The 27,517-nt window shown below is 47.3% G+C and overlaps 1 protein-coding gene across 3 annotated transcripts in view; it reads right to left on the reverse strand.

Moving 5' to 3' along the window:
• The window catches only part of EEFSEC (eukaryotic elongation factor, selenocysteine-tRNA specific), a 249,492-nt gene that overhangs the window by 118,221 nt on the left and 103,754 nt on the right, over positions 1-27,517 (reverse strand). For 2 of the 3 annotated variants that reach the window (XM_059390445.1, XM_059390444.1), the window contains 2 exons: positions 17,488-17,584; positions 15,374-15,538 (listed from right to left, as the gene is read on the reverse strand). In XM_059390445.1, coding sequence (XP_059246428.1) covers positions 15,374-15,538; positions 17,488-17,584 — 262 coding nt within the window. The remainder of the gene's footprint in view (positions 1-15,373; positions 15,539-17,487; positions 17,585-27,517) is intronic. The other variant, XM_059390446.1, reaches the window with a different exon arrangement.

The following is a 27,517-nucleotide window of genomic DNA, read 5'->3' on the forward strand; positions in this document are numbered from 1 at the left end:
AGGGTTAAGCAGCCCACTGCCCAGGCTGCCTTCCTGCCTGCCCGCCCGCCTGCCGGCAAGGACTGCATTAAGCCAGGCCAGGAGATGGGCTGCTGCCTTCTGGTTCGCATTAGCGGCGCTCTGCTTGGCAACGTTCCCTCTGGCGGGCTGCCTTCCCTCCCTGCCCCAACCACTCTCCGCCCCGACTCAAAAGAAAATACCAGGATCCACATATAAAACCCGCGCGCTCCCCGCCTGTCTCTTAGCCCATCTTGAATAAAACAAGCTCTTAAACTCCTGACCTTCCGCCCAGTCACCCCGTTTGTTTCGCGGCGGCAGCATCTTGGAGGCTGCGGGGGGGCGTGGTGTGGCCCTCCCTGCTGCGGGGTGCTTTGCACACTGCTGCGGGGGCTGGCACAGGTCGCAGGGGACCGGGGCAGCTCCTCTGGAGGCTAGCCCTGGTGTCTGTGATCTGAAAAAAGGCAACTGTCCCCACAAATACCCTCCCCTCTGTCCCCAAATGCCAAAGCCTCAGCTACTCAGATCCCTCACCTTTCAGAACCCGGAAGGCTCCCAAGCCGAGAACAAGAGCAGGGTTGGGAGCATTTAAGCATCAGAAATAAAACCTTAGAAGAAACAGCAAAAGCTTGCTTTTTAAGTTCTCTTATCTTTCTTCACCAGAGGCCCCAGCCGCAAAGGTCGGGCATAGCAACTACTCACGAACTCATGTCTGCTCCCAAACTTCTCTGAGCTGGGGCCCCGGGTAGCAGTGTGCTTCCTAGACCACTGCTCCAACTGGAGGCCCCCAAACACCTCAAACTTAGTAAAGCCCAGCCCACACTCCCCTCTCCGCCTCCACCCTTGCCCCCAGACCTTCCAGGGCTCCCCGCTCAGTAACGGTGTCACTGCCCAGCCTGCCGCTGCAGCCAGAGGTCTGAGAGATGTCTTGGACAGGCCTCTCCCCTCCGCCTTCCCCACAGCTACTCCACTGCCCAGTCTCGTGGATTCCACCTTAGATCCTGCTGTACTGCCACCAGATTGGCCCAGTTGGCTTATACCATTACAACAGGCTCCTGACGGGGCCCCAGAAAGGTGCTCCTGGGCCCCTGGAAGCCACCCTCCATGCTGGCTGTCTCTCCAACACACAATAAACATGTGTGTACACACAGGACGCATACACAGTCCACCCTTCAAAACCATCTGCGTTACTGAAGACACTACCATCTCTAGAGCCTGCATGGTCTGTTCCCCCACCCCTACAGCACCTCTTGTTCTGGGGCTCTGTTTTCTGAGCTCCAGCGGAAATGCCTTTTTTGCAGGTTTTCCAATTCACTGAGTGGTCTCCCACTACAGGAGATGGCTCTACCATTGCTGTTCCTGCCACCTGGGACACTCTGTATGCCCACACCTCTGCTCTTCTCAAGCAGTCCTCCTCCTCCTTCAGATCCTGGAAGTCTGCTCTGACCTTCAGCCTAGGTGGGGTCCTCTGCTCTCTGTCCTCAGAGATCTCTCTCTACTGTGTCCTGCAAAGACCCCGAAGGGCACGCATGACACATGTGTGAGTGTGTCGGGAAGGAGTACACGCTGGGAATGGGGCCTGCAGTGGCAGTGCTACAGACCAGGGACTCATCCTCATCTCTACCCGGCCTTATGTCTTCACGGACACTGGTCACTAACAGGCAGCCAAGGAGGTGGCCATGCAGTCTGACAGGGAGCAGGGGCCATAGCTATGCCACAGTGTGCTCCGTCCCACAAAGACTGGCACCAACTCTCCAAATTACTCTCACCCAGTATCATCTCATTTAAATACTTTTGGAAAAACAAAATGAATAGAAAAGAAAAAAAATCTCTGAATGGGTGGAATTTATTTTTAAATAAGAACATGTTATAATAAGGCATTTTAGTAAAACTTCAAACAAAAGCAGGCAAGTGCCTTTATTTTAATAAGACATCTCACTTGCCCTTTCCCCACGATTATTACAAGTTGAGGCCTGTGAACAATTAAAGCAACTGTTTATGGTATTTTTATTATTGTTTTGTTTTTTAAAAGAAAGGAATTATAAATATTCAATTTAAGTGGTGCATTGGCTTTACGCACATTCAGGAAACATTCAGCTTTCCTTTAACAAGAAAACTAAAAATGAAAGGGTCCCAGAAGGCTGCCAGCATGGTTAGGGGCTCAGCATAATGCTCACCACAGGCTGCAGGTTGGCCTGTCTCTCCCTGAGGTGCCAAGTCAGAGGGGCTGGGAGGGGGCGGGGAGAGGTGCCCTGGCCAGCCTGGCCCTGCTTCCTTCAGCCAAGAGCAAAGGAAGCCTTGTAAACTCTTTGTTCACAGTCAAATCCAAACCCTGGCCATGGCCTCCAAGACCCTCGATGATCTCTCCAACTTCTCCCCTCCCTTCCTCCCTCCTCTCCCTCACAGTGGCTGTGCCCTGCCCCCAACCCCTGTTGTTCTCGACCTCTTCACCATAAGGTCTATCAGGCAATTTATGTGCCCATACCCCCTACTGTTAGAAGGTAAATTCTGTGTGAACAGAAATGTGACCGCCTTATCCACACTCTATTCCTGTGACCTATCCTATCCTGGCACACAGTAGGTACTGAACAGAAGGGCTGAATGAACATGCTGGCCACTCTATGTGAGGTCTTTATCTCCTACTTACCACAGCGACCCTAGAAAGCAGGCACTATAACCCACACCTCCTCCCTGTATAGATGAGGAAGGTGATGGCATGTGGCAAATCAGGGACGTGAGCCAGGTCTGTCCAACTCCAGAACCCAAACCCTGGCCCACAGTTTTCCCAAACTGCCTGATAATAAGAATGACCTCAGGTGATCAGCTCAAACATTCATTCCCTGGTTCCCATGGTGGTGGGGAGGGGGATGACAAGATTTTCTAACAAGCATCCTCAGCAATTCTGAATGGCCCACCCTCACCCCAACTGAGTGTGAGAAATAATGGATTAGACCCCTGCCAGGCCCTGAACTCCCATCAAGGGGAGGAAGGCCAGGGGCAGAGGCTACATGAGGGATTTATTCCAACTACTGAGCAAGGACCTGGGACCAAGCCTGAGGTCCCAAACCAGGAGTATGTGGAGGGCAAGAAGGGGTCCGAGACGAGCCAGAGCACAGATCCCAGAGCAGAGGAGCAGGGCACCAGAACACCCAGAAGACCTCTCTCAAGTTCACTTTCTAGGTGTCGTAGTACCTCCCCAATAAGACAAGGCATACTCTCGAGACACATGGGACATTACCACAGGACACAACTCTGTCACAGCCTCCTCTTCGAGATGTGGCCTTTGGAACACCCTCCCTAGGCTCAAAGCCCAGCTCTGGTAATCTGAAGATCACCAAAACCACGTGCTGGGTATTCCTCTTCCCAGACTCTGCCACAATGAATGTCACGTCTCCCTCAGATGTACCAGGCATGCTCTCATCTCTGGGCTCACCACGTGCTACTCTTTTGCTTGGAATGGCCTGGCAAAGCCCTGCACCATCCCTTGGGGCTCAGCTTCAACACACCCTATCAGGGAAGCAGGGCTGGAAGCTCTCCTGGACTGTTTGCTCCATGTTCTAGAAACCATTCTCACTCAGCACCTTTCTCACATGAGGGGACAGCCACCTGCCCTGCCCACCCATCACCCTGACGCCACCCACCCCCTGAGCAGGCTTCCCAAGGGTCATCCTAGGCTTTGCTTGCTTTCAGCACCTGACTTCACAAGAGGTGAGCCAGCAGCACTATGGGCAGGCAGTTTAGGCAGGGCTAGCTTCATGGGGGCACAGTCTCCATGGTCAAACAGGGTCTGCGTGGCCATACTTTCTACAGGAACCAGAACTTGCTTCCTAGCAGAGAGAAGGCAGTGGACCTGAGGCCGAAGATCAAACACTCCTCTGTGGGTCAGGCGGCACCATGTTTGCACTGGGCATGGCCTAGCACTAGTCAACTGTCTGCTGACTGAGCATTTTGTGCAGCAAGACCGCTTCCAGCTGGTGCTCTAAGTCTGGCGGGGTGCCCACTTCCTGAAAGAGGAAGCCCCTTTGGGCCCCCAGTGTTTTAGGTCTTGCCTTCTCAGCCTTGCTGCCAGCTCACATTTTCCACCACCCTCAGGGACATGCCTGCACGTAACACTGGCTATAGCCCTCAGCCAAGGAGGGAACCACAGCACCCCCGAAGTCTTGGTAAGCCCGCATTCATCTGCATGCCCTTGTTCCAGAACCTATGCCAGCTCCCCTGGCCGAGTGAGTACTTCCCCATGGTGCTCACCTGACTGTGGTGGAGCCAACAGCACTGGGAAAACCGCTGCCTGAGGCCTTCAGGAGCAATTATGGCTGTATGAAGATGAATCTTATTTCTCCATGAAGGTGGCCTGGCAGGAGAGGGGGGAATGCCCTGCCCATGGCCACAGAGCTAAGTGTTCATACCCAGGATCCCAGACCTGGTCTCCTGGCTGGTGCGTGGGCAGGGACTGCCTGGCACGGTGCCTAAGCCACAACACAGCACTCGTGAGTGTTCTAATTGAATCACAGTCTCTTCTCTGAAACAATAAATGGACTTAATTTTACTCAGAAGCTTTTATACAATGGAGGGGTTTTCACACAACGACTTGCAGGGGACAGCAGTGTGCCATAGCTGCTCTGTGGGTCTTGTGAGGCCACTGTGGGCTAGGACCCACACTTTCCTCAGGAGAGGTCTGGAAGCCGGCCACAGTCCCCTCCTACCCCACAGCTGCCCCTTCTGGGTCTGCTCCCCACCTGGCCACCAGCAGGTGCCATCTGATCACCAAGGTTCCACCTGGAGGGCAACGGCCAGGGCACGAGGGCCATGAGGCTTCCTGCAGTGCTAACAACAGGCGATGATTACCAAGCACACCTTGCAACCTAGGTACTTGGAAAGACGCTCTAGAACCCATTTAATCCTCAAGCTAACTCCCCGCCAAAGGTAACATTATCCCCACACCTTACAGAGGGGGAAACTGAAGCACAGAGCTGAAGTAGCTTCCATGTGGTCATAGAGCTGGTGTGTAGGACATAAACCAAGGCAAAGTGGCTCTGCACCCTGCTCTTCACTTCCCCACACCTCAGCTGTGAAGGCCAAGGCATAGCCAGGTGGTGGGGGTGCCCACATTCAGGCTTCTAGGTGGGCCAGAGAAAAGGCTGGATCCCAAGATGTCCATCTAGCCTAACAAGAGGGCTAGTTATCAGGAAGCCTCAGAGGGCCAGTGCTCAGTCCTGCCATCAGGGGAAGCAGCTGGTCAGATGGGGCCAGGGTTTTCTTTGTGGCCTCAGGCACCAGAATCCCCAAGAAGGGCTAGGAGGGCTGTAGGTCAGCCCAGGTCCAAATGGGGCTCTACCTGCCCTCAAGGTCCTGACCACAAGACTTGAAACATACACCAAGTATAACCAGATGAGTTGGCAGCTTTACCAAGGGGACCTGCCTCTGGAGGGAGGCAGAGCAAAGCCGGGGTGGGGTTGCACAGCCGCCACAGGCTGTCACCCTTTCTGCAGAGGACAGCACTGGGGCTGTAGCAGCCATTTCTCCTCTGCTCCAACTGAGGCCTAAGAGCGCCAGCGTCCTCTCTGCAGAGGACTGTGGGGAATGCTGAGGCTGCTCGGGACCAGATACAGCCCGCTGTCTTGGGTTTAGGACCTTCCAGGCCCTGGAAGCTAGCTGTGCCCTCCACCTGCACAACCGCCCTCAGGACGGCCCCAGCACTTCCAGCTCCCTGAGGGAGGGTCCCGTGGAGCCAGGAACAAGGTCGGGCAGAATGAAGCAGTGCCTCTAAAGCTGGCCTTCATATTAGAGGGCATGGGCTAGAGACACAAAGACGTAAACATCTATAAGCTGGGGTGGCTCAGTCAGTGAAGCATCTGCCCTCAGCTCAGGGTCATGATCTCAAGGTCCTGGCTCTGGGATCTCCTTCTCCGAGGGTCCCTGGTTCATCACCACAGTGACTTAATTTGATGTGAGAGGGACAGGGTTATGGGGTTCGGTGGCCTCCTCATGCCTGCCCAGAGAGCTGGGGTGAGCATACATCTTAGATGCTGGCTGACAGAGTTTCACTCCAGAATCTTCCACTGATTGGCTTATAGAAGACTTTTAAGATTTTATTTATTTGTTTGAGAGAGAGAGAGAGAGTAAGGAAGGAGAAGCAGGCTCCGAGCCTGATGTGAGGTTCAATCCCAGGACCCTTGGATCACAACCCAAGCTGAAGACAAACGCTTACCCAACAGAGCCACCCAGGCACCCCTGCTTATACAAGATTTTTACATCTTCGTGTCTCCGTTGCATGCCCTATAAAACAGAGGACTACAGCACCTCCCGCAGAGCTGCTGGAAGCACAGGAAGAATACATAAAAAGGGTTTACATCTGAGCCTGGGACATAGTCCCACTCTATGATAGCCAACAAACAATCCTACAGCCACAGCCTGCTCTAGTGCTCCTTCCCCATGCTGGCCCAATAGCGTGCTGGGTTTCAGAACTCATACTTCCAGAAGCCATCTGAGGCTAAACTAAGAGAAGCTGGACCCCAGTGAGGCCGGACATGCCAGCCTTCCTCATCCAGCCACCAGCATCCGAGAAATCTGGCCCCAGTGAGGGCGGCCAGTGTCAGCACCCTCTCTGGAGAGGGACACATTGGCATGACGAAAACCACTCTCAGAATATAAAGGAAGACACACACACACACACACACACATACACACACACACACAAGAATAAAAGGGAGACAGGGCTTCTGGGAGTAGAAGCTGCAGTCTTCTCCAAGGGCTGATGCAGAATGGCACATGAGTCACTTGTGACTGAGGGGTGAGGAGCAGCTGAACAGAGTCTCAGAATGAGGCAGCCTCCTCCAGCCTGCTTCATCTTTAGGATGCTGGGCACATGTCTCTGACAACAGCACCTACACAGAGAAACCTTCCTGAGCTCCCCGCCTGCTCTGCGATCAATCTCTGTCCTCCCCTGTCGCCTGTCCTTCCTCCTCGGGGCCTCATTAGGGAGACAACAGGATATTACAACTTGGCTGTAGATGGTGATTCTAAACCCTAAGCCAGAAGGAACATGGGGCAGAGGCAAAGGTCTCGCAGAGCTGTGGTGTTCAGGGTTGGGGCAGGCGGCGAGCAGAGGCAGGGTATGCTGACCTTAGGTCATCCAACCCCTGAGTACTGAGCTCTGGGGGCCACGTAAAAAGGCACAGTGAATGGGAGAAAGACAAGATTCAGAGTGGCATGTGATAGTAATAAAGACATCTATCCCCGTATGCAGGCCCTGTTACAAGCACAGCATGGGACTGTCCTTGAATCTTCATGAGTAGCTCACAAAGAAACAGGCCCCAGGAGGTGATGTAACTGCCCCTGGAGTGAGTGAGGGGGAGGGACTCCAGCTCAGCCCCTCTGTGACCAGAAGCAGGCTGTTGAGGCAGCAGGAGATAAGAACGAACACCAAGTTCTTCAGCTTTGCCTCCTCAATGCTTACTTCTTAGCATCATTATCCCAACTTCCTTGGGCGGCCCATTCTTCCCAGGAGCCCCCACCCCCACTCCAGGGGTGAATGTGGAATCCAGCCCTCCCAGTCAGATTGTGGCACTCCTCCTGGCAGGTTCAAATGTTACAACCCTCCCTGCAGGAGAACCCCCCTTCCCCCAGAAATCTCCCTTCACATCTCACTGTCTAGATCTGAGTCACCCGTCACAGGCAAGGGAGGGGCAGCACCTGGGTAGAATGGACTTGGGGACAAGGCCTGGGAGACTGGTCCACATAGAACAGGTCTGGAGGGAGGCATCAGCCCCACCCAGCTTCTCAGTAAGGAAGCCAGCCTACCCCCTTCCTGTCCCACCAGGAGTGTCTGGGTTGTATATGTCCATCACTTGCCACCAGAGCCCTGCATTAGACATGACAAGCATGAGAGATCTTGTGTGGCTCTAGGATGGGAAACTGAGGTGTGAGTGAGAGGGGTGAGGTCATACCCAGAAAGGCAAATACTCTGATGTCACTCATGTGTGGACTCTAAGAAATGAATGAACAAACAAACACACAACAAGAAGTAGACCCATAAAAGGGCTGTCAGGGTGGCTCAGTTGGTTAAGCATCTGCCTTCAGTTCGGGTCGTGATCCCAGGGTCCTGGGATGGAGTCCTGCATCGGGCTCCCTGCTCAGCGGGAAGTCTGCTTCTCTCTCTGCCCCTCTCTCTCAAATAATTAAAAAAAAATTTCCTAAGAAATTCTTAAGAAAAATAAATAAATACTGAGAACAAACTGGTGCTTTGGGTAGTGGTGGAGGTGGTGAAAAAACCAGAAAGCAACTGAGGCCGGAGGTGACTACAGTTGGCTCTCTGCCACATAGGGCACTTCAGATCTCATCCTGGAGATGAGGGCCCCACCAGCGGAGAAGCAGGACACAGCGTGGCTCTGTAAAGCCCTTGCTGTCTGTCCTTCCATCAGTGGGTGGGGGCGGGCGCCCGAGCCAGGGAGGGTCACAATCCCAGTGGGACTGGGTGGAGGGCAGAGATCCTCCTGAGGCAGGACACCAAGTGAAAGGGGATCGGATCATAGGTACCTCCTGATCAGCGCCTGCTTCTGCCCTCCTTGCGCTGGCTTTTCCAAAACGCTCATTTCCTTCACTCCCGTCTATGCTTCTCTATTCCCCCTGCTTTGTCAGCTCCACACCCCTGGCACATGTGACATCCAGGTACAGAGAATGAACTCCCAGGAGTTTCCAAACCAAAGCCAACAACCATGAAAACAGCGAATTCAGAGAAAGCCTTCCTTCCTTATAGATCTTCTGAAACAGGAAATGATGAAGGATGAAGACCAGGCTTTCCATTTTTGATAAAAGACATAAAAGCAGAGGGAGCTCGGTCTTGACAGCTGATCTGCAGAGGTGGCTCAGGAATCCAGGTCTGTAGCCCTGGGCTCCTGGTATATATTCCCAGAAAATGCCGAAGCTGGGACCCAGGAGTATCTCTGGCACTGCTCACCGGGGAAGCATCAAGACGCAAGCCTCGAAGAGAAGACAGCCAGAGCAGGAAGCTGCCAGCTGCCCAGCTCCGGGTTTCTCCATCTAGACGCATGAGGTAGGGGGAGCAGCTGCTCCAAACCCAGTCCTCTGGTTGTTCACTATCTACTTGGAATCAAAATCCTGCTACAAAACAAACAGTTTCATTTGCCTTATTGGGCTTTCCTTACTGTTTTGGGCATCAGACAGTTTCTGGGGCCTCCTCTGGGCCTAGCCCTAGGATGGGCGCAAAGGGCACAGAGACAGAGAAGACCCAGCCTCTGCCCTCCAGGAGATGAGTACGGTGGGAGACACAGGCAGAAACAGACACAGAGACAGACACAGTGCCAGGCAGCACCTAAATGTGGACCCAGAGCACCCATGCAAGGGAGCAGCTAACTATCCAAGGAAGGCAAGAAGGGATTCAAGAGGAAAGAGGTCACATGCTCCAGGTTAGGGGCACGGCCCATCACCAAAGCTTCCAGATGAAAAACAAGGATAAGGGAAGGAGGGCTGCTAGGAGTTGGGGAAGCACAGGGAAGGCAGAGGTATAGCCATGGGCTTTCTGGGGTGAGAAAATACATCTTTTCAGATGTCACAGCTTTCTCTCTCCTGTGATCAGTGCCCAAGGGTGGGGGCAAAGGTAAGAGTAATGATGCCTAGTGGTACTTAAGAATTTTTTTTCCCTTTCTGGAGGTTTTTATAAAGAAAAAAATAAGTCTGAATATGGACCTGATTTGGAGGAATATGCTGTCAAATTCTGAACTTTTCTCAAAAACAGTTTTGCCAAGTAAATAGGCATCTATTTAGATGTTTGTCACCATCATCAGAAAACGAACATGGATTCACAGTGGACAGTGTGGGCTGTGAAGTGTATTTCCATTTCAAGAACGCATTCAGCAGCCCTGAAAAGAACAGTTTCCTTATAACCTGGGAGGTGTCCTGCCATTTACTGCAACTGTACCCCACAAGAGACATTCCACAGGAAAGGAATCCTGAATGGCAACGATATAGTAGACAAGAGTTACCAGCTAAAAACCTGTGTACCTCCATGACACCAGGCACCTTCTGTCTGCCATCCCTACTGTCAGCACACTACAGCACCCCTCTTCCAGAGGCCCTGGACCAAGGTGAGACTTCAGTTTGGGATAAATTAGTGAGATACAGAGAAGCCGAGCATTTGCCTCTCAACTCCCAGATCTCTCTCTCTCTTCCCCTGTGGTCTGTGGCTCTTAGAGTTTCTTACATGACATCCCCAGTAGCCAATTGCTATTGGAAACATCACTAGCCTGAAATCCCCAGATCAGATGTGACCAAACAGATTTCATGGGATGAGGGATCAGGAGAACCTAAAGGCTGAGAAAGAGGCTGACGAATTTTGGGATGTCTGGTGTCCACGCCATTTTGGGATCTAAGTGGGATTTGGTTTTTCTCCTCCACTCCCATTCCCCCAACATTTCCTCTATCGGCTAATGGGCCCCAGCTGGGAATGGACGCAGGCAGCAGAGACAGGGGCCAGGGTCTGACCGGCTCCGGCGGGCCAGCCCTGGCCAGGAGGGGAATGTGACTGTTTATTTGGAATGGCTGTGCCCTGCCTCTGAGGGAGTTCAAGCGGTCAGATGTGTCCAAGTTGATTAGTGAAATCTGATGGGGATGTCACCAGGTTTGGGGAGGAGGGCCATCTAGTTTAAACCCCCCACCCTGCAATGTCCCCAGTGCCCGATAGGCACCGGCCACCAATTATAGTTACTGGAAAGTGGGGGCAAGAGAAGGTCAGGAGCTCTGGACCTCAAGAGCTTCTGAAATGTGTTTTTATAGGCTCTGTGGCCCAGGAGAGGCCTCAGTAGGGCGCCAGGCTCACCTACGAAGCTGCTCTGGAGGTAGGAGGGTCCGGCCCCAGAGAGGAAACAACACCGGCCCTGGCGTCTCTTTGGGGCCCCAGGGGCAGTGGATATAGTAGATACAGCTGGGTCTTTGGAGCCAGATGCTGGCTCTGCTGTCTGGTTGCTTAACAGACCTGGGCCTAGGTTTTCTCGCCTGCTGCGGGGGAGTTACAGGAAAGGAAGGAAGGAACAGAGCTGGCCATCTGTATGCAGCAGTCCTGACTCCACCACTAACCTGTACCACCCGTGTGCATACAGCCTGTGTCACCCCCACAGCACCCCGGTCATCCCTCGCAACAAAGTCAAAGCTTAGAGGAGTGACGAGGCCTGCCCACAACTGCAAAGGACGTGAGGTATGTTCTGACTTCAGTCCTTTCCATCCAAAATCCATCTTCATTTCCTAGGGCTGCCCTACCCAATGACCAAAGCTGGTAGCGTGAAACAACAGAAATGTGTTCTCTCGCAGTCCTGCTGGCCAGAAGTCCAAAATCCACGTGTCAGTGGGGTTGGTCCCCTCTGTTACCTTTAACTCCATCTACAAAGACTCATATTCCAAAGAAGGTCATTTCTGAGTGTCTAGGGGAACACAGCTTTTGTAGGCCACAATTCTACCCACTACAGTCCATCCTTGAGTCCCCAAACCTTCATTCACATCATCCCATGTGCAAAATACTTTCCCCCAACATCGCCAATTTCTCACCCCTGTTATAGCATACTCTCAGTCCAAAATCTCATCTAAATATCATCAGCTCAAAAATATCATCTAACCCACCTAATCAAGCACAGATATGACCCATCCTGGGGCCAAATGCCTCTCTATCTGTGGATGTGTGAAACTAAAAGACAAGCTTTTTGCTTTAAAATATAGGCAGAGCTAGAAGGTATTATGCTAAGTGAAATAAGTCAATCAGAAAAAGGCAATTATCATATGATCTCTCTGATATGAAGAATTTGAGAGACAGGGTGGGAGGTCGTGGAGGGTAGGGAGGGAAAAAAATGAAACAAGATGGGATGGGAGAGGGAGACTAACCATAAGAGACTCTTAATCTCAGGAAACAAACTGAGGGTTGCTGGGTGGTTGTGGGAGAGGGATAGGGTGGCTGGGTGATGGACATTGGGGAGGGTATGGGCTATGGTGAGTGCTGTGAATTGTGTAAGATGATGATTCACAGACCTGTACCCCTGAAGCAAATAATACATTATATGTTAATTAAAAAATAGCAATATAAAAAATAACAAAATACAATAGAATATAGGTACAGGGGGGAAAATGAAGGGAACACAGAGGTCACTGGACCCAAGCAAATTTGAAATCCAACAGAGCAACTTCTGTTAGCTTTCCTGGCCTGAAAATGACCCTCTGTGGCTTGGTCCTCCACGCTCTAGGTCCACAGGCTTCCCTGGCCCTGGCCTTTGGGCTCCCCTCTCTGGCTTCTGCCTTTGTGTCCATGGCTCTGGCCCTGGAGTCATTCTTCCTTTTTCTTGAAAGATAGCATTAGTTACATGAGTTAGAGCTGAGTAATTCTATCAGTCTATTTCCTACAATTAGAATACCAGAAGTCCGACTGCTTTGGCAGTGTTTTTGCCAGATATAACATTCTCAAAAACCTCGTGGGTCTCTCATGTATGTCAAGGGGATCCCCACCAATAAAAAAGAGAGTTCTTCACAGCCTGGCTTCTGCTAAGATGTTTGAATGGATCCCTATTCTCCACAGCAGAGGCTGTCCACCCTCCCTGAAGGCCCTTCTCCAGAGCATGCTTTTTCAAAGTGCACTCCCTACTTTTAGCACCGTTTGGAATCTGGAAAGGCCGAGAATCTCCCAAATTGTCAAGTGCAGGTATCTTTTTGCTAACAGTTCCACCGTCAGTTCCCTCCTTTCCTCTCACATTTTACTTGGAGCTGCAAAGGAGAAACCAGGCTACACTTTTTTCACTTTGATTGGAAATATTTACATATTCAAGTTTGCTACTTACAAGTCATGCTTTCCCTGACCAGTAAATCAGAAAATAGCACAGCACTAGAGAGTTAAAAGGTAGGCTGGGAGAAATGGGTGAACAGAAGAAAGAGGAGAATTAAATTCATACTTGCCAAGCACCTTCCATGTGCCCAAGGACTACAAATCAGTAATGGGACCCTGATAGACAAGTTCCATCTTCATAAGGATGAAAAGAGTGGCCAAAGACCTCAGAACATGTTGGCACTCAAACATTCCTGTCAGGTTAATGTGGCTGCTTCTTTCCGCCTCGGCCCTCCCTCATCCCATGCTTTGGTCCAGCATAGTGGCCACTGATCTTATCATCCAACACCAGTCCCTCAGGTACTGCACTTCCAAGTCTATGTCCCACGGCAACCTCTCCTGACACCACCTTCCTGTTCCCGGCTGCTCTCCCAGGCTGCAAACATGTATCCTCCCAGCGCAGAAGGGATACTGGACAAGGGTGGCTCCTCAGCGTCTGCCTCAGGGAACACCCAGAAGGCAAAGAAATTTACATTTGATTCATTCTCTGTTCCAGTTAAGAATTAACACACAACACTATAGTAATCTTAACTTTGTTAAATATAAGTTTGGTTTATTTTCATAATTTTGTGCTTTATTTTTTTAAGATTTATACTTTTAGTCCCTGGCACAACATGGATTTGATTTAAGTGGTGTGTTTATCCAGGACTAACGGTCTTCAGAGGAGGATCAATGAGAGCCAGCAGAGGAGGGGACTATGACCCTAGAACTCCGGGCCTATGTCAGGGGAAGCCCTGGGACTCGGAAGGGCAGGGTCATTGTCCCTCAGCTCCTGCTGCCACCCCAGGGCCCTGGAACCTGACCAGTCTCAGGCCTATCAGGGAAGCTTTTCTTGAGGTTGGTCCTCCCTGGTCAGGAGACTCTTCCCGAATAACTCCAGCCCTGCAGAAGGAAGCAACAGCCACACCACCATAAAATGAGTAGAGTGGGGTGATTTAAACCTGAGGTCTCCTTTACCTGGGGAAGCCCTGGTCATTCCTCTCAGTCATGAAATACCCCTTTCCTACATCCACCCAGGCTATCCTAGACCAGGAATGGCCAACACAAGGTAAAGGTGCCCCTTGGCCTCCCCTTCTTCAGGGCAGCCACTGTCATCGTGGTTCTCCCCCACAGGGTGATGGGGTATTTTATGTGTCAACTAGGCTAAGCCACTGTATGTACATGTTTGGTCGAGCATTATTCTGGATATTTCTGTGAGGGTATTTTTTGGATGAAATTAACATTAAGAGGAATAAACTCTGAGTAAAGCAGATTAACTCTCCATAATGTCGGTGGACTCCATCCAATCAGTTAAAGGCCTGAAGAGGAAGACTGACCTCCTTGGAAGAAGAAGAAATTCTGCCAGCCAATAGCCTTCAGATTTGAACTACTTCCCTGGGTCTCTATCTTGTTGGCCTATCCAGTGGATTTCAGACCTGCTGGGCCTCATAATCATGTGAGCCAATTCCTTAAAATATACCCACATATATATTCACACACACATACGCATACACACACACTCTGTTTTTAAGGAGGACTCTAAACATCTAGTAAGCCAGACAACCTTAAAATCTGTCTCAAGACAGCCCTCCAGGGAGAACTCCCAGTTCCCAAACCGAATCCACTGACCCAGGGCTGTGAGTGCATCCAGCAGTTGGTGCTGTCCCTGGCGCAGTATACAGGGCCAAGTTCACGCCTCCATGTCCCTGCACTCCAGGTTCCTTTGAGAAGTAGACAACCACCCTGGACCCCAGATGTCTTCATAGGATCTGCCTGGCTCTAACTAACCCTTGTTCCCCACCCTTTAATCCCCCTGAAGAACAGGGTGGTCAAGGAGGCTCTAAGTGCTTCTTCTCCAGTAAACTGAAACCACAAGAAAAGCCCACTGCAGATGGGAACCATCCAGGCCATTGAACAGCACTGAGATCAGAGCCAGGCTGGTAGTTGCCAGAGGCGGAGGCAACAGGGAGACACACAGCTGCCCACAGGTCTTCCACAGGATAACATGGTATCTACCAGTGGTCACTACGAATATAAAACTCTTCTGGATAGACTCCAGAATTTAGGAGTCTGAGCGACACAAGACTGTAACTGTGTTTAATTTGAAACTGCTGTGGCAAGGCAAAAAGAACCCAGAGAGAAGTCCGCGCGTACTTGCCAGCCTGACATACAGAGCGTATAGAAAGGGCAGGCATGCACCCTGCACCCTCACTTGTTGATCATGTGATCCTGAGCCCACTACACCTTCTAGAGCTTCCATTTCTTCATCTACAAAGAACACCTACTTGGCAGGCTCACCATGACACGTCACAGGCCTCCCCATGTGGGTATTATTATGAGAACTAGGGAGAGTGGTGGTTCTAGAATCCAGGAAAGGTAGGAGAGAAGATGGAGTGGAGCAGAGCCAGAGGGCCAGCCCTGGGGACCTGGCACAGTAGCTCAGCCACTGGAGAGGCAAAAGGGCCGACCCTCTTGCTCGCCACTAGAGAAACAAACAAAAAGGAAGGACAAGGTAAGACTGACCTTGAGGGCAGGAATCTCCACACTGTCACCGAGGCTGATGGAGCCTGAGAGGATGGTCCCTGTCATCACAGTGCCTTGACCTTTGATGGAGAAACAGTGGTCCACAGACATGAGCAGCGGCCCTGAGGGGTCTCTTCTTGGGATGGAAATCTGCGATGTCAGGAGCTAGAAAAGAGACAGCCTGAGGCACATCCATCTGACCTCACATGCCTTCCCAGCCTTCTGAGCCTGCAGGATTTAAGATGTGTCATCAGCTAGCCCCTAGGTACCGTGGAGGCCTCATCCCCCACCACGTGGCCTCTCACAGCAGGAACCAGCCACTGGCAGACCCTGGAAGCTCCCCAGTCAGCTTTGCCTCCCTTTCTCTGGAAAGACACCGCCTCTGGGAAGGCTTTTCTGCCCCTTCTGTACGGCTGTGCTCCCCACCCCCATCACCCGTTAACACACTGTTGTGAGCTTTTGTTTATTTGTCTCTCTCCCAGGGCCATGAGTCCTTCCAAGGATCTCCAGCAGCTGGCATGGTGCCTGAGAGAAGGACAAGAGACCAAACGACCCGGGTGATCAGGGCTGCTGCCATGTATGGCAGGGCAAGAGGGGCTGAGGCCACAGCTCCAGGCCGAGGCAGAGATGGGGGACCACCTGATGTCTGCCAAGGGCCAGCGTTGCCCTCTCAGTCTGTGGGGCTGCTGCTCCTTCTCCTTCCACGTGTTTCCACCACAGCCAGCCCATTTTCCTCATGCTGACTATGTGCTCTTAGATGTCAGAGCTAATTCCCAATAAATAAATGAAAATAAAGACCACATTATTCCTTTTATTTTGAGGCTTTCGGATTTCATTAGGAAAGAAGCTGTCAAAAAGTATTTGGCAGGGAATGTTCCAAACTCTCAGCCTTGTGATAACAATTCTTCTGGGAAAAAACTAAAGATTCAAAACAGGCTTGGCCTGGGATTTATGCAGAGGCTTCTTAAAGGAATACATAAACATCTTTCATAGCAGTGTTTGTGAATTTTGCTTTAGTAAAAACAACTGTCCAAGGCTCCTAGACCAAGAGCTCTCAGAAGGAGAGGAAAAAGTAGCAAAAGCCTCAGCCAGGAAAGGTCTGCTCTGCTAAGTCGGTCAGAGTGGCACCGTGTAATCACAGAATCAGTCGCAGTGCACACGATCACATCTGTTCTCAGCTCTGCGGGTCCAGGTGTCAGGGGACCCTAAAGAGACCCCAGCAACTGATCTGGGGCTGAATGCCAGTTCTACCACATACTTGCTATGAGACCTTGGGCAAGTTACTTAACTTCTCTGGACCTCAGACACCTCCTTGGTAAAACAGAGATAAACAACGTTAGCTTCCCAGCACCACTGTGAAAGTTCATGGTCCTTGTGAAAGGCATGTCAAGAACACCATCACTATCACAGCAAACTCTGATACGGCACTGTTCTGAGCACAGGACATCTACTAACCTCATCTAACCTGCATGCCAACTCCACAGCTAGTGTTCTTTTCCTGACTTTACTATTGAGGGGACAGAGATGAGAGAAAACAGGTCATGTGCTCAGGGCCACACAAAGAGCAGGTGGTGGGCCGATGATCCAGCCCACAGTTGCCACGCCACCCTTCTGAGCGAGGGACACTGGTTTCCATTGTCACGGCCTCACAGCAGCAACACCCACCCACCCCCCACCCCTGCCCTGTCTTCTGGCTGCCCTGGGCACCCTGTGCTGGCTGGGCTCCCACCCGGCCGTACCTATCACCACTGAGCCTGGAGGAAGCCCCTGGAATGGAAGACAGGGCCCAGAGCCCCAGGAGGCAGGAGCTGCTCTGTCTGAGTGGGGGTGTTTGACATGTTCTTTTGAATGACTTAAAAGGGTGTGGATAGCTCAGCAGGACCTTGAGCTAGAGAGTGAGGCCTCTGCTTCTATTCTGGTTTCACTCTAGGAGGGGGGTGAGGGAGGGTCTGCTAAGGTAGGTGCCTGGGGGAGGCGTGGTGGGACTTAAAGGAACAGCTCAGAGTCTTCTTGCTGGGGTGCCTCCCATTTCTCTCCATTATATACTTAGCAGGATACAAAGGGTCTGAGTGGGGCTGGGGCCACAGGCCAGCCTGGATTCAAGCTGACAGTACCTCAATGAGCTCTGAGATGCCCTGTGGAGCTTCTGTTTCAGGGGCTTCTGGCCCCCCAGGCTTGGCCGCCACGGGTATAATCGGTGCACCTCGGAACCTGAAATGGAAAAACAAGCCCTGCCAAGTTACAGAGATCATCAGCACGGATGAGCAGCAGATGAGGAAACAGAGGCCCCACAGGGAAATCCTAAGGATGAATGATAAAATTTAAGAGGGTGCTCCTAGGTTTTAACCTACACTTTCACAACCCACTCTGAGGAGGCAGCAGTGAACCCTAGCCCCCAGGACTCTGAATAAAAGACCCTCTTGAAGAAGACCAGTAAGTATATCCCAGCCTCCTGCAGAGACTCATGAAATACTGGTTTATCAAAAAATCTCTGAAAGGGCACTTGGGTGGCTCAGTTTTTAAGCGTCTGCCTTCGGCTCAGGTCATGATCCCAAGGTCCTGGGATCGAGCCCCACATTGGGCTCTCTGCTCAGAGGGAAGTCCACTTCTCTCTCTCCCTCTGCCTGCTGCTTCCCCTGCTTGTGCTCCCTCTCTCACTGTCAAATAAATAAATCTTGGGGGAAAAAAAAAGTCATGTCCCTGAAGACGCACCTGGAAAACATACTTCTATCATACCAGTGTCTAATGGCAGGTAGTCCTGACCCGACCCTCCTGAAGAGCTCCTCCTTCTTTTATTTATTTATTTGAGATTTACTTATTTTTTTGAGAGAGCACAAGCAGGAGGAGGGGCAGAAGAAGAAAGAAACCTCAAGCAGACTCCCCACTGATCATGGAGCCAGATGCAGGATCCCGGGGTCCCAGGACCCTGAGATCATGACCTGAGCTGAAACCGAGTCAGTCACTTAGCCAACTGAGCCACCCAAGTGCCCTAAGAAGAGATTCTTACTATAAGTATACTTTTATCTTTTCCATTGATTAAAAAAATATATAAAATGGAAAAGAGGAAATATACGACCCATAATTCTATCGTGCATTATAAAGAATTTTCTATTGAATGATAGCAACAACAGTGATATAATGGCAAATAAACTATAAGGATGTGAAATTTCATGTATGCGATAACCAAAATAAAAAAAAGATCCCTTGGCAATGCATGGAAAAACCAAGGTTAGAAATAAGGGCACTAAAATGGCAGGAATATGGGTTGTATATTCATCCTCTAGGTGCTAGCAAAGGCTGAGCCAAGCATATCACCTGGACACCTTCTGTGAAAGCTCTCAGCACTGCTAAAGAACTGCCACCATTTAACAGATGAGAAATGGAAGCTTAGAGAGATGAATTAATTTGCTACAAGTCATTTATTATAATCTCAGAGCCAAACTCTAACCCAGCCTATCTGACTCTAGAACCAAGGGTCACAGCTTCCATGTTATTATCCTACTGCCCAGGCCTCCTCTTTCATTTATACAGCTGCATTTCAGCGTGACCCAGAATTTATATGCTTTTCCTCACTAATGTTACTCATTTAGAACATTTTGAATTTTTCACTATCATAAATAACACTGGTAAACATGATGGTGGACATGACTGGCTTTTTCTTCCCTTGTTTTGGGATTAATTCATGGGGTATAAACCTAAGACTCAACATACATTGAAAAATCAGCAAAATGGTGGAATAAGGACAATCAGAAAGACTTTCCTCTGTAAAATAAAGAACATAGGCAAAAAATCATCAGAAGCAACTTTTTCAGAACTCTAGAAATTAACCAAAGGTATGCAGCAATCTGTGGTATGTTTATTCAAGAAAAATGGCTGAATCTTGGTAAGAATAAAGGAGCTTTGTGGCATTTTAACTTGCCTTAATCCTATCCATTCTTCCCCAACTCTGCAGCAGCCCTAATAACCAGCATCTGCAATCAGAATGGAAGCCAGCAGCTTGACAGCCACTGAGGGGGCAGAATGGGTCTGCCCATCAAAGCCCTTTTCATAGAGAATTGCCATTATTTTTCCTTTCCTTCCTTCTTGGAAGACTCTACTTGCAAAGTTATCTTTATTTTTCCTTAAGGGCATTTGCTGAAAACAATCAGAGGCAATTGTTTAATACCACAGCTGCCTGAGGGAGGATAACGGTTTGGGTAAATCGGTGGACCAAACAGCTTAGAAGGAAAAGCTAGGAGCTTCCATGGAAGCTTTGGAAAACCTTCCATGAGAGGTTTGGAGGGTTCCTGGGGAACTAGAAAGCTATTTATGGGCAAAAGCATGGTACATGGTTAGGAAAGACATAAGAAGGCCCTAAGTTCTTACCTCTGGCTGACATTGAGATTCAAAGCAAACAGGAAGTGAAGGCCAAGGCAGAGTTGCCAACTGCCTGCCTGAGCACTGAAAGCATGCCCCAATATGCACAAAGAGATCCTTGTCAAAGATTGGGAGACTTACTGATTCTAGGCATTTAAGAAAAGCTCTAATCATTAGTTGACCACTAAACTGAGCAGAGACTTCAACGGTCACACATAACTTTCAAAATTACCTCACAAAAGTAATTTGCGTGATTAACAACAAACTATGAAAGTATGGGTAAAGAAGAGAATCCGATGGCCAGAATGGCCACATTATATTCTTGTGTAAGTACAATTTTCAACAAAGAATAACAATACAACAAAAAGTTGTATGGTCCATACACAAGTATGGCCCATACACAAGAAAAAAATGGAGTGTAATAAAAATTGTTCCTGAGAAATCCCTACTAGACAAAAGTCTAAAATCAGCTACTTTAAATTTGTTCAAGAAATAAACCATATCTAAAGAGCTAAAGGAAAGAATCAATATAATGTGTCACCAAAGAGGAAATAATAAAAAAGTTAGAAATTATTAAAAAAATAGAAATTTTGGATTTGAAAAATACAATAACTGAAATGAAAAATCTGCTAGAGGAGCTTAATAGCAGATTTGAGCAGGCAGAAGAATCAACAAACTTAAAAAATATAACAATTTTGTTTATGCAACCTAAGGAAATTCAAGAAAAATGAGAGAAGAGAAATGAACAGAACCTCAAAGATATGTGAGACATCAAGTACATCAACAAGTACATACTGAGATGTCCAGAAACAAAGGCTAGATGGGGCAGCAAGACCCGAATAAGCTTCAAAAACTTTCAAAGTATCTGAAGGACATCTAAAAAGCTTAGCAAATTCCAAGTAAGAAAAACTCAGAGATATGACCCAGGCACATCATAATCAAATTGTCAGTGGCCAAAGACAAGGAGAAAGCAACAAGAGAGAAGTGGCTCGTTTAGCACAAGGCATCCTCAAGATCTCTTCAGAAACCATGGAGCCAATACCAAATACCTAAAAATAAAACAAAACAAAATAAAAACAAAAGCAAAAAAAACCCTATCATATAGCAGACACTTGATAGGTATTTATTAAATTATCGAATAAATGAACAAGTTAAAAAAAGAAAAGAAAAAAAGAAACCATGACAGCTAGAAGGTAATGGGATGACATATTCAAAGTTCTGAGAATTTAAAAAAAGAAGAGTAGTAGTAGTCATCGTCGTCGTCATCAACCAAGACTTCTGTTTCTGCCCCCTCCCCCCGCCAAAAGCTTCAAAAATGAAGAGGAATGTAGAATTACCATATGGTCCAGAAATTTTTCCTGCGTCTAAATCCAAAAGAATGGAAAATAAGTACTCAAACAAATACATGTACATGTATGTTTACAACAGCACTATCCACAGAAGCCAAAAGCTGGAAACAGCCCAAATGTCCATCAACGCCTTAAGTGAAAAAGCCAGACATAAGAGATCACCTATTGTGTGATTTATATGAAATATCCAGAATAGGCAAATCCATAGAGACAGAAAACAGACTGGCGGTTCCCAGGGCTGAGAGAACAGGAAACAGCTGCTAAATGGGTACAGGGTTTTTGAAATCAGATAGTGGTGATGCTGGCATAATTCTGTACACATTAAAAGGGTGGATTTTACGGTATGTGAATTATATCTCCATTAAAAAAGAAAAGAACATACATTGAAAGGTTTAGTTAACATTTTTTACTACCACAGTGATTATCTGCAATGTCTATTTCACTAAACATACACCAAAAGCTCCTTATTTTTTATACATACCTCATTTGAATTTGTATTTCCTTAATAAGTCATACAATGTTGAACATCTTCCATCTGTTTATTTACTAAGAGTGCTTTTAGTGAATGTTTCCACACCACTTTCCGTTCTGGTCTTTGCTTTCTCCAGTAGGTGCACCCTTACATTCCCCAGACTCTAAAAATTGCTCTGCAGTCCACTGTCTCAACACAGTGGGAGCGAGGGAAAGGGGCGACGTCAAGGGCCAATGGTACCAGCACCTGTGCTGCGGGGCCTTGCACTCCTCATTTCAACAACCCTTCAAGGTGGCTGTTATTACTGCTCCTCTGGGTTTACAGAAGGGAGTCCTAAGTTGGCTAGAGTCTGTCATTTGCTCCAGGTCATATAGCTAATAAGTGGTGGGGCTGTGATTAAAACCAACTCTGGGTTTACCACCTACCTGAGACTATCAAGAGAGTTAGAGTCAGGGCCGTATGCCTCTTCTTGAATCCATGAGAATTTGGAAAGTGGCTGATCTTCAAAGATCAGGCAACATAGCATATTTAAGTCCTATAAACAGTCCTATAAACAGTATCCTTGTCTTTTAGCAATTTTAGTTCTCAAACCAATGAAAGAAAGGTGATAGCTATAATGACAGTATTCAATATTCTCATAGTTTGCTATCACTTTCAAATAAAAACATAAATTTGCTGCATCCTTCAAATAAGCCTTGGAGGTAGGAAGAACAGTTGTTAACATTCCCACAACATTAGTTGAACATGATGTGAATGGTAATTAGTTAAATGCTTCCATCACCCCATTTGATCCTCATAGTAATGATGTGAGGGATAAAACTGGCATTTTAGAGATGGGGGAAACTAAGGCACAGAGAGGTTAAATGGTTTCTAAAGGGCAGAATTAAGGAGCTCTGTTCCAGAGCTCTGTCCTTCCCACTATGCTGGACATCCCCAGGACGACCTCCACAAAAGCCAAAGGGTTCCCTCCTCGGGGAATGGCTGCTGTGTCAGTTGTCACCATGGCTCCTTTGAAACATACGAACAGAAGATGAAGCCCAGTGCTCCCACCCACCAGGACAGGGCTGGGTGACTCTGTTCCATCCCCTCCTGCCTCTATTTCAGTGTTCCCTTCACACAGCTCACTGTTTCCATACCCTCTTCTCAAGTTTTGTCAAAATGGTACACCACCTAAGTAAGCTATTATTTCTCAAGGCTTTTCTTTTAAAACAATTTACATTCTTACTTAAAGCCACTTACTGAAAAACATAATTATGTATTATCTAAAAGGAAGACTGGTATCATTCACCACAAAGAAAAGGTACAGAAGAGACCCTCCCATCACCAGACACTGCAAGGACAGCCAATCCGTCTGCTCCATAAAACCTGTGCCTAAAGAAAGTCTGGTGTAGGGGCGCCTGGGTGGCTCAGTGGGTTAAGCCTCTGACTTTGGCTCAGGTCATGATCTCAGGGTCCTGGGATCGAGCCCCAGATTGGGCCCTCTGCTCAGCGGGATGCCTGCTTCCCCCTCTCTCTCTGCCTGCCTCTCTGCCTACTTGTGCACTCTCTCTCTGTCAAATAAATAAATAAAGTCTTTAAAAAAAGAAAGAAAGAAAGCCTGGTATATGTTCAATGTCCACACCCAGCAGACGGCATGAGGCTCATAGCCATGCTTGAGAGTCTAGGACACCCCACGTATTTGCCTTCACCAGTTGACCTTTAAGCTGAACAGGAGGCACAACAGTTACGGCATAAACTTGCTAATGCCAGTTGTGTTACTTTAATTCAATTTAGTATCCTAAGACAGTCTGATAATAGCTATTTCTATGAGAATTATCTAGAAAGATGCAACACAGATAAATCTCTTTAAACTCTGGTGATAAATTAGATGTGAATAAGAAAATCATAAAAGACTTCAAGGGGCATCTGGGTGGTTCAGTGGGTTAAGCCTCTGCCTTCAGCTCAGGTCATGGTCTCAGGGTTCTGGGATCCCTCATTGGGCTCTCTGTTCAGCAGAGCCTGCTTCCCTTCCTCTCTTTCTGCCTGCCTCTCTGCCTACTTGTGATCTCTGTCTGTCAAATAAATAATAATAATTAAAAAAAAAAAAAACACTTCAGGGGGTGGGGCGCATGGGTGGCTCAGTCCGGAAGCCTCCAACTCCTGGTTTGTACTCAGGTCAAGATCTCATGGTCGTGAGATGGAGCCCTGTGTCCGGCTCCACGTTCAGCAGGAAGTTTGCTTGAGATTCTCTCCCACTCCCCTTGTCCATACTCTTTTTCTCTCTCCAAATAAATAAATAAACAAATAAATCTTAAAAAAAAAAAAAAACTTTAGAGGAGGATGTTCAAACACAGGAAAGTTCTCCACTTACACTGCTGAGCAAACTGTGCTTCCCATTAAGCAGACCAAAAGAGTAAGACAGTGCATTTGGGTATGGTTTATAAGTAAAAGAACTCAGAGCACCAGTCAGTGGGCTCAAACTGGAAGAAAAGATGGGCTGGGTAGAAGATTTTCCAGCAAGTGACAGATGTAATAAGGTCATGAGCTCCTGCAGCAAGTACCTCCGCTGCAAGAAGCTGTCTGATGCTCAGACATAACAGAATGAAAGCCATTTGTTGAGGCCTCCTCCAGGAAACTTAACTGGAGAACAAGTCTAACACACTAGTGGGACTATTCTACCTTGTAAGATGCTATCAAGAGAAGCAATCATGCATGAACACACACATACACACGCACACATGCACACCCGTGCATGCCGCACCTGGAGAGGAAAAAAAGCCAAAATGATGACCGCAGCTGCCTAAGGTCTTGCAGCTGGAACTTGCAAATTATGACTTTTTTTTTTTCTTTTTTAAAGATTTTATTTATTTGTTTGACAGAGAGAAATCACAGGCAGGCAGAGAGATAGGCAGAGAGAGAGAGGAGGAAGCAGGCTCCCTGCTGAGCAGAGAGCCCGATGCGGGACTCGATCCCAGGACCCTGAGATCATGACCTGAGCCGAAGGCAGCGGCCTAACCCACTGGGCCACCCAGGCGCCCAAATTATGACTTTTTAAAATTGGCAAAGCAACAAACCCTAGAGCTTTTAAAAACGTAAGTTCTGACCAAGAGCATCCAGAATACAGCTTGCTTTACTGAATTCAGACCAAAAGAATTAATGGTAACATACGAATCAGGAGTGCTAACTTGTGTAAAATTGAAATTATAGGTGATGCAGAAATCACACATCCCAAACAAAACAGCAAGAAGAAGAGGAGATAAGCCTGAATTAAGAATGCAAAACCACTCACATGGCCAAGATGCCTTAGACGAGCCTGGATTAACTGCGCCCAGAGTAGTGCTCATGAGGAAGGGGAGGCACAATGCTCAGAACCTTGTAAGTTTCCCCTGGAGCAACTTACATTATTGATGTTATTAATGCATGTGTTGGAAGTAAAAATATTATGTAAGGTTTGACTGTGTCATCTTTCCTAATTCTCTGCTTTAAGCAACTTTTGATTTATCAACTACAGTTCCCTACAGAGGACAAGAAATCTACTACTGTACCTACAAAAATAAACACAGAGAAAGCAAAAAAGGCGATTAAATCCTAGCTAGATACTATTTCCTGCTGAAGGCTCTGAGCCTCATTAAAAAGTTAGGGAACTGCTGAAGACATAGTGGGACCAGGCGCAGACATTTTCCTGAATTCAACAGAAGAGATTTAAAGATAACTGAAAAATTATTGACTTTTCCAGACAACTCCATGCATTTTCCCCCAAATTTTTATAGTGGTAAAATACACATGACAAAAAAAATTACTGTCTTAACCATATGTAAGTGTATAGTTCAGAGGTATAACATACATTCATATTAGAATGTATAAAATACATTCTATTCATGGTGGTGATCATCACCATCCAGTTCCAGGGCTCTTTTTTTTTTTTTAAGGTTTATTTATTTGAGAGAGAGAGAGAGAGCAGCAGGGGTCAAAGGGAGAGAGAGAATCTCAAGCAGGCTCCCTACTGAGTACAGAGCCTGATGCAGGGCTCAATCTCATGAACCTGAGATAATGACCTGAGCCGAAATCAAGAGTGGGACGCTTAACCAAATGAGCCACCCAGGTGCCCCCAGAGTTCTTTTTTCTTATAAAAACTCCATACCCATTAATCAGCAACTGCCCCCCCCCCCCCCCCCGTCTCTTAGCTCCTGGCAACACTACTCCTCTATGATTCTGACTACTCTACACTATCTCACATAAATGGAATCATATAGTACTTGCCTTCTTGTAACTGCTTATTTCATTCAGTAGAATGTCTTCGAGGTTCATCTATGTTGTAGCATGTATCAAAATTTCCTTAATTTTTAAGGCTAAATAATATTCTATGGGGAATGTACTTGTGTATGTATCACACTTTGCTTATTCATTCATCCATCAATGGACAGCTGGACTGCTTCCACCTTTTGGCTATCATGAATAATGTTGTTATGAACATGGGCGTACAAATATCTCTTGGGGACTCTGCTTTCAATTCTTTTGGATATATACCCAGAAGCAGAACTGTTGCATGGTTATTCTATTTTTAAATTTTATAAGTTCTTATTTAAATTCCACTTAGTTAACATTAACCTTAATTTTTTGAGGAACCCCCATACCATTATCCATGTCAGCTGAACCATTTTACATTCTCACTAATACTGCAAAAAAGCTCCAATTCTCCACATTTTGCCAATACTTATTTTTTTTTGTTTCTTGACCCCAGCCATCCAAATGGATAGAGGTGGTATCTCATTACAGTTTTTATTTGCATTTCCCTAATGACTGGTGATACAGCATTTTTTCATGTACTTATTGGCTATTCACACATCTTCTTTGGAAAAATGTCTATTCAAATCTTTCCCATTTTTGAATCAGGTCACTTGGTTTTTGTTCTTAGGAGACAGTTCTGGGAGTTGCCTATATATTCTTACTATCAGATATACAGATTCACAAATATTTTCTCCAATTCTGTAGGTTGCCTTTCTATTCTGTTGATTAGTTTTGATGTACAAATTTTAAAAATTTCCTTCTGAGAGTTTTAGGTCTTATATTTAGTTCTTCAATCCCCTTTGGGCTAATGTTTGATATGATGTCCGTCCTCATTATTTTATTTTTGGCTATCCATCCAGTTTTCCCAGTAGCATTTGTAGAAAGATTGTCCTTCCCTCACTGAATGGTCTTGGCCCCCTTGTCAAAACTCATCCGAACGTATATGCAAGGGTTTATTTCTGGGCTCTCTATTCTATTCCATTGTTGTTTTTGTCCATCTCTATGCTAGTGCCCATACTGCTTTGATTACTGTAGCTTTGTAGTAAAATTTGAAATCATGAAGTATAAACTCCCCAATTTTGTTCATCTTTTTAAAGAATGTTTCAGATACTTGGGGAACTTTCAGTCTCTGTATGAATTTCAGTATGGGTTTTTCTATTTTTGCAAAAAAAAAAAAAAGGATTGGGATTTTGATAGGGATTATGTTCAATCTATAAATTGCTTGGGGTAGTACTGACATGTTAACAGTATTAAGTCTTCTAATCCATGAGCAGGAGATGTGTTTTTATTTATTTATGATTTTTTAAATTTCTTTCACCAATGTTTTATAGCCTTCATTATACAAGCCTTTTACCTCCTTGGTTATTCCTAAGTATTTTACTCTTTTTGATACTACTACAAATGGAATTCTTTTCATAATTTACCTTTCAGACTATTCATTGTTAAAGTATAAGAATGCAACAGATTTTTGCATGTTGGTCTTATATCTTGCTATTTGCTGAATTCATTCATAAGCTCTAATAGCTTTTTGTGGAATATATGCAGTTTTCTACATGTAAGATCACATCATCTGTGAAGAGATCATTTTACTTCTTCCTTTCCAACTGGGTGCTTTTATTTCCTTTTCTTGCCTAATTACTCTGGCTAGAACTTCCAGTACTATCTTAAATGTGGCAAAAAGTGGTAATGTTTGTCTTGTTC

Source organism: Mustela nigripes, chromosome 2 (genome assembly GCF_022355385.1).
Source record: "Mustela nigripes isolate SB6536 chromosome 2, MUSNIG.SB6536, whole genome shotgun sequence".
In the NCBI taxonomy this organism is placed as follows: Eukaryota; Metazoa; Chordata; class Mammalia; order Carnivora; family Mustelidae; genus Mustela; species Mustela nigripes.